The following is a 15,249-nucleotide window of genomic DNA, read 5'->3' as shown; positions in this document are numbered from 1 at the left end:
GAAGAGGCATTATTTAAACTCCGTTTTTTTTTTTTTTATACATATAAACTTTTGACTATCACTTCTTTTTTATTTTTTACAAGTGTATTCATCATCATAATTATAGAAGCGCGTTATAAATAGACAATGTCTGCAATACCAGCTATTGAAAGAACACCTGAATATGAAAAATTCATTGCAGATCTAAAAGCTTTCCATGAAAGAAAAGGGTATTTGTTTTGATTTTGAAGCAAATTGTGAATTGATTAATCTATTTTTTTTTTGTATTGATCGCTTTTTTTTCTTTTTAATTTATATCAATTTAGAACACTTTTGCAAACAGAGCCTATATTAGGTGGAAAAAAATTAGATTTATTAAGAATCTATAAAACCGTTCTTGAAGCTGGTGGTTATGAACAGGTAATGATGAACAATGATGATATATAAAGACATGTTTTATAATTTTAAATCATTATTTTATTAGGTTACTATCAATCGTGGATGGAAACAAGTTGGCGATCCTTTTAATTTTCCAGCAACGTGTACAAATAGTGCATACATTTTAAAAGCAGTCTATACAAAATATTTGGTAAAGTAATCTAATGTGTTTAGATCAGTTTATATATATGAATATATTTTACTCATTAAACTCCATTATAGTTGGGTTGGGAAGAAGAAACTTATTGGAAACGGCCTTGGAATCCACCACCAGAGTTATTAGTCAACTATCAAAAGGCTTCTTCACCTATGCCATCCATGCTCAATAGAAATAATACGAATAGACAGATTGGAACAGCATTTACACAGCCTTCCCTTAGACCAGCATATCAACATCAAACACAACCCCAATTAGGATATCAACCAGGTAATATAGACAGATAGGACAGATATAGACCGATGGATATACTAAAGAATCTATTTAGCTATATTTAGAGATCAAGAGTTTCGAACACGTATACTTTTATCACTTCAATCTAATCTTCCAAATGAAATTGATTGGGCGTTCAATACACTTGTTAAATTCTCATATGCCTCTGAAAATTTTAGTTTAGATTTTATGCCAACATTGATTGATTTACTGTTAGATTTTACGAAACCATTTTTTAAAGAACATATAGATGGAGAGAATTTAAGAGTAGATTTATTTTCCAGCAAAACTCAACAAGAAACATATGAACGTGTTTTACAAGTGTTTCATATTATTCGTAATTTCAGTTTCTTGGAAATGAATATTCGTCGACTTGCAATGCATGAACGACTGTTTAGTTTACTTATCAAATCCATTACCACCTTATCACCTGGATCACAGTTTGGTGAACTAAGTCGACATTGTCTTGATATTCTCGAAAATATTGCTCCACAAGTCATATTAACAAATCGAGAAGATCCTTATTTAAAAACAATGACCAAGTTATTATTCACGAATGATCGTGCCTTTATTTTAGGTGCTATACGCGCTTTAACACGTGTGGCAGTGACAGAAACGAATGAACGTATTTTAAGTTTTGCAGAACAGAATGTAGTTGAAAGAATGGCCCAATTTCTGATGATTGATGATGAAGAATTAGAAGCAGCTACATTAGAATATCTTTATCAATATTCTAGTTTACGGGGTAATTTTTCGACTCAATTACTTAAATGTTATCCAGGTAATTTGATTGGACTCTTAACAGGATTCTTATCCTACAAGTCAACCTTAGCCCCTCCATCATCTTCTGCTATTCATACACTTTACAGTATACCTGCAGCACAATTAATTAAAAGAACAGAACCTTCTATTCAAGAACCACCTTCCATTCCTGATTTAACTAATTATGCATATCTTGATGAACCTTATAGATGTCTAGGATGGTAAAATATATATAAATATATGAATATATGTATGTATGTATTAAATTCATCATTTAGGCTTAAAGATCAATTAATGAATGGAACTGAAGATGATAAGATTCTTTTAAAGGAAATATTTAATGCATATCAAAAGTTATTTGGAACAGAGAAACCTTTAGGAATGAAAGAATTTTATACAGTCTTAAAGATTGCTTTCCCTCAACCTTCTATTGTAGAAGAATTCTTTTCAAGTAGTCCTGCACCTTTAGAAACTGTACTCCAAAATGTGAAATATTCCCCAACAAGAAGAAGGGATGGTAAGGATTCTATATTTTATATACACCAGGTAATTCTAATTCTTTTTTTTTTCTCTTTTCACTTTAAAGGCCCTATTTGTCATTGGATGGATTGTAATGAAAGTTTCGACAATACAATCGAACTTCACAAGCATATCATTAAACACCATTTGAATCAACAATCGAGTTGTCACTGGATGAAATGTACTAAACCCTTAAAAGATAAATCACATGCAATTCAACATATGCGTACACATTTTGCAGGCAAAATAAAGAAACAATTACCATTGAAAAAGACATTTATCGTTCCAAAGATTCCTGTAGATGATTCAGAAGTGTCAGGTATACCCTTGACATCAGCTTTATTATTACGAAATTTAGCAAGATATAAACAGCATCATGTGTTTTATTTACCTTATGAAAGTGAACTAACGCTTATAGCCATTCAAAGACCTAAAGTGTCTAAATACATTTTAACAGTTTTAAATGAACTAAAAAGCTAATGAATAAAAAAAAAAAATATATACATATATATATATACTCAATATAAATATTTATATTATATTATTTGACAGCAAGCATACTATTACTTATTTTTATTATTATAACAAATAGATTATGTATATGTATAACAATAATGTATTTACAAATAGGGTAAGGGAAGGGAAAGTAGTGGATTGCATAGAGAATTAAGAGTTCCAACTCTTTTGAGCTTCACCCTTATTTTTCTGGATCTTATTTTCAGCCTCTGAGCCAGTATTTCCGACAAGAGAATTGTAAGCACCCTTTACAGCACCAGAGACTTGGTCAGCTGCACCTTGGACATAACCTTGAATGTTGGCCATTGTCTCTTGAGCATTACCAGCACTATGTTGAGCCTTTCCTCTAGATTCTAAGGATTCATTACCTACAGCAGATCCAACGTTCTCCTTGACGTTACCAACGAATTTATCTTTCTTAGCATCAGTTCTTGAAGTATCCATTTTTAGTTTTAGTTTTGTATAATAAGTAAAATATGATTTTTTATTTTTTTAATAATTCTTGTTGTATTTATATACGTTTTGTTACTAATGACGACAAAATTGACGTCATGCTTAAATTTTATTCAATATGAACGTCATTTTATGAATTCTAAACCACTACGTTAAACTTTCATCATTATAACTATTTATGGCAAATTATAAGTAAAATAACAAACTCCAATTGATGATGACACCAAGTATATAAGCATATTATGCTACTACCACTACTACTATTAGTGGTTCGTTCATTCTATTATAGAACTTTTTTCTTTTTTCTCACAGTAATAATAAATGGTACAAGACCCATTTCCTTATAAGAATAACTATATGATAAAAACAATAAGCAAGTTATTACTCTACTCTTCTTTATTACTCTTGAATCCGCTCTCATATAAACATGAATTGTAAATAAGACTATTCTAATAAGCATTACTCTTCAAGCCAATTCATTTTAGCTAACTATGCTGTTCTACTAAATTACATTCTAACGTAGAATAAGTCCTTTTCTTTAAAAGATCTATTCTTCAATACATTCGTCTTTAAATTGACATTCTTTCAACGAGATTATATCATCTTTTTTGGTCGTAATCGTATTGTCTAGAAATTCCTTATTTGCTTGTAGATTGTCTATTATCTTGATTGGATATCCTTTTTTTTCCCCTTTTTCATGAAACATTTTGTTTTCAGGAAGATATATTTCTTTACCTACTACTTTTTATACTTTCCCTATCTTTTATTTTCTATTGTATTTTCCTTGAAAGTTAATTATGTTCTCATAGAGTTAATAATAGTAGTAATAATAACCAGATTTGATTCTTAAAAGAGTAGCATGTCTTTTTTCTTTAACAAAAAAAAAGAAAAAATAAAGGCTCATAAGCTTAATTGTCTATCCTACTTCTTGTAGCAATAGAATAGAGATCTGCCTTTTTTTTTTAATTTTATCCCTTGGTAAAGACTCTTTAATGTACATATTTCTGCTTTTTTACCCTTGCTTCCAAAAAAGGGGGGATTTTTTTTTTTTTTATTCTGTAGCCATCCAATCTATTCCTTGATCCGACCCGGGCCAAAATTTAGTGCATTTCTTCACCACCACTACTACCTTATGCCTATTGAGGTCATTAAATTTTTTATGAATAATTTATTTAAACGTACATTTTTTTGTTTTTTTTTTTTTTTTTTTTTTTCCTGATATAAAATCATAAAGCACAAAGAAAGAAAGAAAAAAAAGGGAAAAAAGGAGTACATAAAGAAGAAAAAAAAAAAAAAAAGAAAAAGATACAAAATAATTAAAACGTAGTAAAAATCAGTCTATGTTTAACACTTTTAAATCTAATAAAAGAATACAATTAAAATATAAAGCTGGACAATGTCATTTGACAGAGAGAAAGAATCGGCTATTATAAACGGAAACATGTTTCCCTCTCTTCATCAGCAACAACAATTTTACAATAATACCATATCTCAGAATAACTCAGGAGCTTCATCTCCTTCAATGAACCAATTCCAAGCTTTATCATCTTATACTGGTCATGGCTATAATCGTTACCCTCAACAACAGCAAATACAACAACAACAACAACAGCAGCAGCAACAGCAGCAGCAACAACAACAGCAACAGCAGCAGCAACAACAACAGCAACAGCAGCAGCAGCAGCAGCAGCACCAGAAAATATTGAATAGTAGTTCATTATTATCTGATCCAACTGTTAGTTCTGTTCATGTCACTCGTCAACTTGCTTATGCTCAAAAATCACGTCAAGCTTCTTCACCTCATCATCATGCACGCACTGCTGCTGCTATGGCTCGTTCAGCACCTGTGCCTTCTACAGTTACTATTACAGATCCAAATAATCCTAACAAAATTTTTAATCGTATTACAAATAGCAACAGTGGTGGTAAGAATACGAATACTACAACATTGATATCCGCAATGAATAACAACATGCCATCAGAAGACGTCTGGTCTACGCTTGATATTGGTGGTATAGGATTAAAGAACATTGCACCTGTACTTTGGACATATGATTTCTTGACCGTTTTATATTTGAATCATAATAATCTAACTCATTTAACAAGTGATGTTGCTAAACTTGTGAATTTGAAAACACTTGATGTTTCTGGTAACAAACTCAAATCAGTGCCACCTGAAATAGGCATGTTGGTTAAATTACATGAATTGTTATTATTTGATAATAACATTACAACTTTGCCTAATGAGTTGGGAACTTTATGTGAATTAGAGATGCTTGGTTTAGAGGGAAATCCTATTCAACCTGAAATTAAAAGTTTATTATTAAGGGAAGGTACACAAGCTGTTATTATATCTTTAAGAGAAAATGCCCCAGGTAATCATCATCATCATAAATGTCAATATTTTCTAACAAATTTTGGTTCTTTTATTTTATGTGTATGTGTGTGTGTGTGTGTGTGTGTGTGTGTGTGTGTGGGGAAACAATATATAGTTGGTATGCCACCACCTCAACGAGAATGGATTACGATTGAAAACAATATACTAGAAGATGATAATGGTAAGTTTATAGAGAGAGAGAGAGAGGCGTAGTTGAGTATAAATGAAAAGGAAAATAACACACAGTTCATATTATAGATAAATTTTCTGTACTTTGTTATAATATTCTTTGTCCGAAATACGCTACCTCTCAAGCATATGGATATACACCTTCTTGGGCTTTGAATTGGGATTATCGTAAAGAACATATTATTTCAGAAGTTCTCAGTTATAATTCAGATATTATCTGTTTACAAGAAGTAGCTATAAAGGATTATGAAGGCAAAATAGGAGATGCATTAAAAGAACATGGAGATTATGATAGTGTTTTCTTTCCAAAATCTCGCGTAAAAACAATGACTGGAAAAGAAAGAAAAGAAGTAGATGGTTGTGCTATCTTTTACAAAGCTTCAAAGTAAGTTTAAAGTTTATTTTTTATATATAGAAAAAGGGACGAGAGAAGAAGATTCTGATAGTATTCTTTGGTGGTTAGATATAATTTAATTGAGCATCACTTATTGGAATACCATCAAAAAGCAATTCAGCGTCCTGATTTTAAACATAGTGATGATATTTATAATCGTGTGATGACAAAGGATAATATTGCAGTCATGATTATTTTGGAACATAAAGAAAGCTTACGTCGACTGTTAGTAGTGAATTCACATATCTTTTGGGATCCACAATATGCAGATGTCAAGTTAGTTCAAGTAGGTATGATGATGGATGAGATTGAAAGTTTTGCAGCAAAGCATCTATCTCCACCTTCTACTTCACCTAATGGCCCAACCTATGCCTCTACAAAATTGTTACCGACAATTATATGCGGTGATTTTAATTCTGTTCCTGAATCAGGCGTATATGAATTCTTATCAAAGAGTTCACTATCACCTCATCATCCTGAATTTGGTGGTCATTCATATGGTAGTTACACGACAGAAGGATTAACACATCATTTATCTGTTAAAAGCTGTTATAGTCACATTGGTGAATTAGATATCACTAATTATACACCTGAATTTAAGGGAACTTTAGATTATATTTGGTATACTAATAATACACTAGAAGTGATAACCTTACTTGGAGGCATTAGACAAGATTATTTAGATAAAGTAGTTGGCTTTCCAAATCCACATTTTCCTTCTGAGTAAGTCCATTTATACATGCATAGATAGTGTTATTCATTACTTTTTTTTTATATGTATTTATTTAGTCATATTCCATTAATGGCAGAAATTAGAATTAAACTTCCTCTTCGTGAACAGAATGAACCAAACTCTGGCTTTACAAATAATAATAGTGCTTCACGTAAAAAATGATAATTTAATTTATTAATATTGTTATTCCAGATGTACATTTCTTTATATATAACTTCTTTTTTTCTTTTCCCTCCTCCAAAAATACACACATCATATACACTCTTTTTTCTTTTCTTTTCTTTTAATAAAACAGTATTTTTTTCTTCTTCTATCTTATTTTGTGTGACCAGAGCTCATCCAGTATTCATGAATTTGGACAAGTTCGGTGATAATTTTACTTTCAATTTCAATATTACTTTCCAATTGTTCTGGAGTAAGTGACAATACCTTTTCACTTTCTCTTGTAATTAATGTGACAGTTTGTTTACGTGTCTTTAACATATTTCCAATAACAACTTGATGACCATAACGTGTCAATGCTTGTCGAGCTTTAGGAACTAATAGAGCCGTGTCTGTTTCAAGCTATCAAAATAATGAATATCATTAAACACTAAAAAAAGAAAAAAAAAAAAAGAAAAAGAAATCCGCCCGCCACCACTACCATCACCGTTGCCCCACACACACATGCAAACTTTCCTCTTCCTTTTTCTTACCTTGAATGATACAATTAAGCCTTTTGACGCCCAATTACTGACTAAGGGTTTTAAAAATTTGGGTACTTGATCGAGCGTTAAAGTTAAACCACCTTCACGAGATTGAATCTTATGTTCTACCATTTTCTGAGATGGAATAAAGAAATCACTGACAGCAGCAGCAAGATAATACATAGCTCTTTCTCCTAATCGTGATAAAATTTTTGTACCTGCTTGAAGTTTAAACAAATAATCGGATAGAGTAACAAAATCAAGCATTAAAAGTCGATTACTCTTCTTGGCTTCACTGTATTTTAGTAATACCTTGCGCATTTTATCAGCATATTGAGGACATGCTATTATCTATATTAGATCGTTCTTCATATATATATATCAATAAGCTTACCTTGAACGGAACCATCTTCTTTAGCTTCAAAATAATCAAGAAAACCAAGGTGTGAATGAGTAAAATGACGATGATAAGGTTGAATACTATTTTGACGATGCATAAATACAACTGCATAACCTGCTTCTAAGAAATATTCAGCAGAAGTTGCACCACGAGTGCCATTACTAAAGTTGTCAATGAAACGAACTGTCTGATTCTCGAGAGGTACTGTTGTTCCACCACTCTATTTTTTTTTTTTTTTTTTTACATAAGTTAGTCTCGTGATAATCTAATAAAAAAACACACATACACACACACGTACACGCACACACACACATACATACCGTAATCAAAACTACTTTATTTCCTTGTTCTTTGTGAAGGTCAACAAACGCGCTTAATTTAGTTTCAAATTCGGATAAATTGGCTGGTGGTTGGTTAATTTGAAAATAAACATCGGGATCAATCACGCCTTGACCGTTGTCAAGAATAGAATTATCCGAAGCTGGAACAGAAACAGTAATGGAAGACATTGATTATAAACAAAACAATAAGAGAGAAAAAAAAAAAAAAAAGGAATGTGAATTGCTTCTTTATTTTAGTGGCATAATAAATAATAGAGTTTTAATTAAGACGTCACAATAAAGAGGAGGAATAATAAAGACTTTATTATTACTATAAAAGAGCGCGCCTAAAGAAGAGTCTTTTTACTGATTCAAAGTTTATTATTGAGCCTTAGTTAACCATGCATAAATAAATATGATAACGATAACTTCAAATAGAAAGGAGAAATTCCTGTTATCAGCGAATTGAATATAAATATGTATATAAGATCTTGTTTTTGTTTATGTACTACATTGCTCTCTATCAAACCAATATACTAACGTATACTTTTAAATAAATACACATATATTCACGATATACAAGCATGTATGTATACTGTTATCCCTGAGATCCGCAATATTATGTAATATGCAAGGATTAGAGCCTTGTCAGATCTTTGTCAGTTGTATGTGACTAGGTGTATTAAATAACATAAAATTATTTACATGGAGTATGTTTCTGTTATCTATTAAAACTTGATAAATGATATAAATATAATTTCTCAGTTGTTTATATGCTATGGATATAAATGTAGTATGTATATGATTATCAAATTTTATTATGTTACATCAGTTTGTTACTATGTTGAAGAATAAATAATGATAACTGCATTTATTGGATATGTTAATTAGTTATAGCTGCTTCTTTAACGAAGCATATCTGCTCTAATATCTCATTTGTGCTTAATACAATTAAAGCGTATATACGCATATGTATGAACTTTTTATTTAAAATAAAACTGGTATACGCTGTATTATCCATCAAACTAACTAACTAACTAAAAAAAAAGATAGGACATTATAGCTATTCTAGGAATTTTAAAGGGGGGGAGTTTGTTTGTTTTTCTCCCAAAGAAAGACAGAGGTTAAAGAATCAAGTCAAGTACTTTATCCATCATTTACAGGTTGCTAAATTATCTCAGGGACAAGCCTTTACGGTTCAAGGGATTACATGTACTATTATTATCAAAAAAATCGTCTTTTTGATACTATGATCAAACCTTCTCGATAGGTGAGTATGATGGAAGGTAAATATACCTCTTTCTCCCTCAATAAGCTTATTTAAAGTCGGTTCAACTACTTTTAACCAAACTCTGGTGGCGCTTATCTCTTCTATCTGCTCTAAAGTGGTTGGCTCAGAACCATCAACAAGCTTCAAGATGAACAATATGCACACTACCACCATTAATACTTTGTTGATTATATCTCTGGTAGGTTATCAGTGATAGTAGGAAAGAAAAAGACAAATAAATAGTATGTTAGAGAATTTTTTTTTTTTTTTGAAAGTCAAGTTCAAACTCAAAACTACTTTTAGAAATAAATACCAGATCAGATCCCTTTATTTGGCTTTTTGATAAGAATCTTTTACCGATATCTCTGGAATGTTTGAACTGAAGGACACGATTGTAGTTTATCTAAATTAAATATCTAAGGCACAGCTTTAATCCCGCTAAATTAAATTCCAGCGTACAATGTTATTTGGTATGTTTGTTTCAATCTGGCAATATTTGTCCTAAAAAAAAAAAAATTCTTCAACTTTTTAAAACTTCTCGCGTCAAAGAAGACAACGTTCATACAAAAATAGTAAAACAACACAGAACTAATTAGTCATCATTATTATTTAAACGTGAACAATTGTAATATATTTACTTTTTTCTTTTCTTTTCCTTTCTTTTTAGTTCTTTAGATTTGTACCTATCTTTATTTAAGCCTTTGAAAACATTATTATCATTAGTCAACATGCAAAACAACAACCAAAAATACAGATGCTATTGTACAAAATGTGCTCAACATGGCAGAGATTATGATGAAGTCTCTAGATCGACTTATTTTAAACATTTAAAGGACATGGCTGTACCTCATTTAGGTATTTATGTATAAATAAAACTTGATTTTAAAGTTAATACTCATCATTATTTTTACTGTAATTTTAAATTAATGACATTATAAAATTATAAATAATAAAGAGGAGCCTATGGACCTTGATGCTGAAAGAGCAGATGCCAGATGTATGTTAATTATGATCATTATTATAACACTACATATACGAATAGTTATTTATATAATAATATATTTTTCAATTTCTAGTTACTTCATGTGATTCTGATTCAAATGAAGAAATTTTTGAAGAAGGTAATAATTTCTAGTAGAATCTAATTAACTCATATATATTAATTGTATGTATTTAAATAAATAGACTTGCCATTTTGCACTGAAGGGCAGAAAGTTCACCTTTGTGGCAGACTATTATGCAACAAAAGACAGAGTAACCTTCCTGATAATCCATTCAAACGCGATTATATTGACTTCAATGACACATTGTGGATACGACGTTCTGAAGCTTCTCATCGCAATAACGCGCGTAAGTGGTTGGAAACTCAGACCAAAGACAGCCGCAGTAACTTGGAGAAAAGTACTGGTGCTCGTTGGAGTTCCGCTTCTTCGTTTGCCTTACTTTGATCCTATTCGCTTTGCACCCGTGGATTTAATGCATAATTGTTTCCTTGGTGTTGCAAAGCGGGTTATGTGCACTGTTTGGAGGGATGAATCCAGATCCGTTGCTGGTGGTCGAGAGGCTTTAATCACTAGAAGTCAGTTGGCCGAGATGTCAAAGGCGTCTGAGACTCTTGTGCTTCCTCTAGGTTACGATGGTACATCCATCATCAGAAAAATGAATACTGGTGAAAATGGATTCAGTAACATGACGGCTGATGAATGGAGGGTATGGATTACAGCAATGTCTCCATACTTGTTATCCATGAGGTTGAGTACCACGTACCTTAACAACTGGATGTATTTTGTTAAAGCTGTTCGATTGTTATGTATGACGAGCATAACGTATGAAGAACTAGAAGAAGCACACTATTTTTTGCAAAAGTTTTTAAACGAATTCGTTAGTATATATGGTGATGCTGGATATCTAACCATCAATTTTCACAACTTACTGCATATTAAGGAAGGTATACTCGACTTTGGCCCTGCAATGACCCACTGGGTTTTTAATTTTGAAAGATATAACCGCGATTTGAAGAATATCAACATCAACAACAAAGGAGATGTCGAATATACAATTATAAAAAAATATTTATATTTAATTCATGCTCAAGATTATTTTGATATTTTTTTTCTTAAACTAGATGGTTTCGACGCAGTCATATCCAGCTTGATTCTTACAATGAACATAGCAACATGGAGGTGTGGTCAAATGAATTTGAACCTGTTTCGGCAATGTCAATCGTACCAATAATGCGCATACATTCGCCTATTACTATAAAGTTCAACCATGTATATAATGTCAACATTATTACACATTTAAACCAACACATCATATAACTAGAAAAAAAAAAAATAAAAAAAATAAAAAAATTCATCATTAAGAACAATTATAATAGCTTTTTATATTATTTACATTTATTTTTCAATGTGTAATGAGTCATGAGCAATTGTGTGTTTATGATGTCAATCATGAATAAAAGTCATTTACATTTGTTAAACCGATTAACATGAGGATGTCTACTTTTTTTTCCCATATAGTATATTATTATTGGACTGATAACTTATTACAATAAGATTACAGCTTGTAGAAAACAAGCCATTATATCTCTATACTAAAGTTGACGCATCATATTGTTTTTAACTGAGATTTTGTGTTCACTTTTAGGGAAGATAGAAATAAGTAAGGACTTGAATATGATAAGTTGTAATGGTTAGTTTTGACTATGATTGTGTGAGTTGGGCAAAAATGCTCCATATTTGATCTATTATATAAGTTGTTGAATAATAAGGATTAGATAAAGCATATATAACGGAATCGTTTAATCGCTCTTCTTTTTCTATATTTATGGTTATCAAGCAATAAAAGAAGATTCAATTTAGGATAAAGGTTTTAACTGCCCAATTTCGTTTTCAATTTATTTATTTCTTTTTGAATACACTATATAAATTTAATCTAGTAATAATATATATAAAAGGTAACATATAATCCAAGACATTTTCTTTGTGCCGGCAAATCCATCGTCGTCAACACTAATGCACCCTTCACTAACTGATCTTCCTCGTCTCTAACCTTCATTTGCACACCATCTTGTAAGAGCAAGAACTCATCAACTAAAGGATCCAAATAATTATTTATTTCAAAAGTTGATGGCTCTGATGGGCCAGGTAACAATCCAACTAAAATAACATTCTCTCGTAGATTTCTTATTTCTCTTGGTAAATTAAGAATTGTTAAATAGACTGCACCGCAAGAATACTGGCTATTGGTGTACAATTGAAGCCAATCTACATTTAATGAAAACATTAAATTAAATCTTGAACTTTCAACAAAAGCTTCTTCATCGCCAGGATTTAGTTTGAAGCTCTTCCAAATTCTTCCATCATACACATCAAACAAACGACCAGGAACGATTGTTCGATTCTTCCAACTACTAATGTTTTTAACAAATTTTTCCCGAAGGAAAAATTTACGTAAAGTGTTGATAACTGAATTGTAGAAAAAGGAGCGAACAGGATTCAAACTAACTTGATCAAACAACTCAGCACCACATCTAGAAGCAAATGGGAGATTATCTTCGCGAGCACGACATTTCTTGCCAATGATCCTGGCTTTCTCTTCAGCAGTTGCAAATGGATAGATTGCATGACAATCTTCACAGCTTACATATTCTTTTATGCCATCATGGCAAATTTCACCAAGTTGGCTCCAAGAGTAGAATGTGCTGGCACTCGAAGGAAATCTGTACTCACTAGTAGTATGTTCTAATGAAATGTTTAAGAAGCGCATCATCAACTCGAGGGCTTGATTAGTAACTTGATTGCCCTGGATAAGCATAACAAGCATCATGAACATATTCATAGCAATAGGATCCTTGGGGAATTTTCCATTATTGAAAAAACCAGCGTATGAATCTGTTAGATATTAAATAGGATATTATATTTAGACATTTAAATAGAAAGAAATATTAATTTTTTTTTATTTACTTTCTTCACTAATCTCTTCAGCATCATTGCTAATGTTCATGTCTTGATCAATGTCAGCATCATCAGCAAAGTAATCGTCAATGTCTATATTTGTAATTTGAGGGAACCAAATATTTGTGTAAGTATTTTGTCATGCAAAAAAAAAAAAAAAAAAAAAAAAAAAAAAAAAAAAAAAAAAAAATACCATCTTCATTATCAACTTCCATTAAATCTTCTTGCATATTTTCTTTAGCTAGATATCATATATTAGTGGTTAATTAAACAGTTTGATCGAAAAAAAAAGGCTTTATTTATATATAAATAAGAATAATATATACCTGCACGAACTTCATCGTCTTTTTTATGCTCTGCTCTAGTAGTTCTAGAAACAAGGCGAAAAGGGCGAGAATCAGTCTTGCATTGAGAACAATAGCACTTTACTCTGATTTTAATAGATTGAGACATTTTTAAATATAATAGGATGCTTTGTAATGAATAAATAAAATAATAGATTGATAAAAGAAACTAAGATCAATAAGTTAAAGCAAATGCATTTATTATATACTATTTGGGTTTAAACTTAATTTTTTCTATGATCATATACTATGTTTTTCTATGGATCCTATAAATCCATATTTGGAAAAAAAATATTTTTTCTATGATCATATGTTTTCTTATAGATGCATTTTTGGAAAAAAAGTATTTTTTTTTCTCTCATTTCACGATGTAAATAATGTGATTACTTTTCCTTTTTTTTCTAATTTCACAATGCAAATAGTGTGATTTCTTTTTTTTTTTCTCTAATCTCACGATGTAAATAGGAAAATTACTTTTTTTCTCTCAACTCGAAAATGTAAATAATATAATTTTTTTTTCTCTTCAATAATGTTATTTATTAAATGTTTTAATATTCGTTTGGCATTTCAACTTAATTGCCACCAACATTTCGAAATGTCAGTTTCAATGTTATAATGGAAATGAAGATTACTTTTATAATTAATTGTTTCGAACATTTTTTTTAATTTAAATTGTATTCACTTTTAAATAAAAGACAAAATAATTTTATATTTGTGTACATAATAAAATAATGTATTTTATTTTGAATTAAACATAAATACATAATCATGTTGATTTTTTTTTTTTTTTTTGCATGGCTGAAAAAATAATGCATGTGTAAATTTTGCCTCAAGGGAAAAAAATACAATGAAAAATTAAAAGTACTTTTAAAATTCCGCAAAATAATAAATTTTAGAAATTCTATTGGCTAATTTTTTTATTTGGAAAATTTTACCCTGTAAAAAAACACAGCCAAAATAGCTGTAAAATTTAAACATTAAAAAAATAATGAATATTAGCAGTAGACATGTCGTTTTTTTTGGATATATTTATTCTATGATAGTATATTAAACATAATATATTTTTTATTTGGAAGTTTTATATTAAAAATTAGTAGAAATAAACAATTTAAAAAATCGGTGCTTAAATTGTGGCGTACGACGTATAGTACTTTAATACGTCGTACGCCAACTTTTTGCAGTGTGGATGTATTTGACGATTTTTTATTTTTTAGCAAATTTTTACAAAAAATAAAAAATGCCTTCTTGGCTCAGTTGGCAGAGCGTCTGCCTAGTAAGCAGAAGGTCGCCAGTTCGATTCTGGCAGAAGGCAATTTTTATTAATCGCTTTTTATATCTTTATTTTTGATTCGGTTTGTATATTTTTTATTTATCTGTTGTGCTATATTTTATTTTTATGTTTATAGAAAAGACAATACACATTAATAACATTGTAATTTGTAGAGTTTAGCTTATTAACTACCTGCCTTGATAGGTAACT

At 30.4% G+C, this 15,249-nt stretch overlaps 6 protein-coding genes and 1 non-coding gene across 7 annotated transcripts; 4 read left to right on the top strand and 3 right to left on the bottom strand.

Moving 5' to 3' along the window:
• The first annotated feature begins 64 nt into the window (after nucleotides 1–64).
• Nucleotides 65–2,633, top strand: BX663DRAFT_519331 (uncharacterized protein). The gene is made up of 7 exons (XM_051528983.1): nucleotides 65–209; nucleotides 306–399; nucleotides 464–568; nucleotides 640–844; nucleotides 903–1,830; nucleotides 1,888–2,126; nucleotides 2,196–2,633. The coding sequence occupies exons 1-7, from the start codon at nucleotides 127–129 to the stop codon at nucleotides 2,606–2,608; spliced, it is 2,067 nt and encodes a 688-aa protein (XP_051380004.1). The 5' UTR covers nucleotides 65–126; the 3' UTR covers nucleotides 2,609–2,633.
• Nucleotides 2,634–2,671: 38 nt separating this feature from the next.
• On the bottom strand, nucleotides 2,672–3,114 carry BX663DRAFT_519330 (uncharacterized protein). Its single transcript, XM_051528982.1, has one exon. The coding sequence runs from the start codon at nucleotides 3,086–3,088 to the stop codon at nucleotides 2,795–2,797; it is 294 nt and encodes a 97-aa protein (XP_051380003.1). The 5' UTR covers nucleotides 3,089–3,114; the 3' UTR covers nucleotides 2,672–2,794.
• Nucleotides 3,115–4,925: 1,811 nt separating this feature from the next.
• On the top strand, nucleotides 4,926–6,952 carry BX663DRAFT_488758 (Endonuclease/exonuclease/phosphatase; the record flags this gene model as incomplete). The annotated part of the gene is made up of 5 exons (XM_051524840.1): nucleotides 4,926–5,472; nucleotides 5,590–5,655; nucleotides 5,733–6,048; nucleotides 6,127–6,780; nucleotides 6,847–6,952. The coding sequence occupies 5 exons, from the start codon at nucleotides 4,926–4,928 to the stop codon at nucleotides 6,950–6,952; spliced, it is 1,689 nt and encodes a 562-aa protein (XP_051380002.1).
• A 153-nt stretch (nucleotides 6,953–7,105) lies between these two features.
• On the bottom strand, nucleotides 7,106–8,385 carry BX663DRAFT_554461 (DNA/pantothenate metabolism flavoprotein; the record flags this gene model as incomplete). Its single annotated transcript, XM_051531529.1, has 4 exons — nucleotides 7,106–7,354; nucleotides 7,486–7,820; nucleotides 7,871–8,096; nucleotides 8,197–8,385. 4 exons carry the CDS (start codon nucleotides 8,383–8,385, stop codon nucleotides 7,106–7,108), a joined length of 999 nt encoding a protein of 332 aa, XP_051380001.1.
• Nucleotides 8,386–9,176: 791 nt separating this feature from the next.
• Nucleotides 9,177–9,676, bottom strand: BX663DRAFT_519325 (uncharacterized protein). Its single transcript, XM_051528981.1, has one exon. The coding sequence runs from the start codon at nucleotides 9,638–9,640 to the stop codon at nucleotides 9,395–9,397; it is 246 nt and encodes an 81-aa protein (XP_051380000.1). The 5' UTR covers nucleotides 9,641–9,676; the 3' UTR covers nucleotides 9,177–9,394.
• Nucleotides 9,677–10,318: 642 nt separating this feature from the next.
• Nucleotides 10,319–11,816, top strand: BX663DRAFT_172413 (uncharacterized protein). Its single transcript, XM_051521663.1, has 3 exons — nucleotides 10,319–10,463; nucleotides 10,543–10,587; nucleotides 10,652–11,816. The coding sequence occupies exons 1-3, from the start codon at nucleotides 10,440–10,442 to the stop codon at nucleotides 11,699–11,701; spliced, it is 1,119 nt and encodes a 372-aa protein (XP_051379999.1). The 5' UTR covers nucleotides 10,319–10,439; the 3' UTR covers nucleotides 11,702–11,816.
• A 3,192-nt stretch (nucleotides 11,817–15,008) lies between these two features.
• BX663DRAFT_t107 lies at nucleotides 15,009–15,081 on the top strand. The gene has a single exon. It is a non-coding gene; the product is annotated as a tRNA-Thr (tRNA).
• The last annotated feature ends 168 nt before the right edge of the window (nucleotides 15,082–15,249 follow it).

Source organism: Cokeromyces recurvatus, assembly GCF_025118155.1.
Source record: "Cokeromyces recurvatus strain NRRL 2243 chromosome Unknown BX663scaffold_26, whole genome shotgun sequence".
Lineage (NCBI taxonomy): Eukaryota > Fungi > Mucoromycota > Mucoromycetes > Mucorales > Mucoraceae > Cokeromyces > Cokeromyces recurvatus.
Note: the sequence above shows the minus strand (reverse complement) of the source record. Positions and strands in the feature narration are given on the sequence as shown.

Bases quoted from the DNA above. Each gene is read 5' to 3' on its own strand.
- BX663DRAFT_519331 (XM_051528983.1), top strand. From the start codon at position 127: ATGTCTGCAATACCAGCTATTGAAAGAACACCTGAATATGAAAAATTC. The intron at 845-902 runs GTAATATAGACA...GAATCTATTTAG, and splicing joins CCAATTAGGATATCAACCAG to CTATATTTAGAGATCAAGAG. The intron at 1,831-1,887 runs GTAAAATATATA...TTCATCATTTAG, and splicing joins CCTTATAGATGTCTAGGATG to GCTTAAAGATCAATTAATGA.
- BX663DRAFT_519330 (XM_051528982.1), bottom strand. From the start codon at position 3,088: ATGGATACTTCAAGAACTGATGCTAAGAAAGATAAATTCGTTGGTAAC.
- BX663DRAFT_519325 (XM_051528981.1), bottom strand. From the start codon at position 9,640: ATGGTGGTAGTGTGCATATTGTTCATCTTGAAGCTTGTTGATGGTTCT.
- BX663DRAFT_172413 (XM_051521663.1), top strand. From the start codon at position 10,440: ATGCTGAAAGAGCAGATGCCAGAT. The intron at 10,464-10,542 runs GTATGTTAATTA...TTCAATTTCTAG, and splicing joins TGAAAGAGCAGATGCCAGAT to TTACTTCATGTGATTCTGAT. The intron at 10,588-10,651 runs GTAATAATTTCT...TTAAATAAATAG, and splicing joins TGAAGAAATTTTTGAAGAAG to ACTTGCCATTTTGCACTGAA.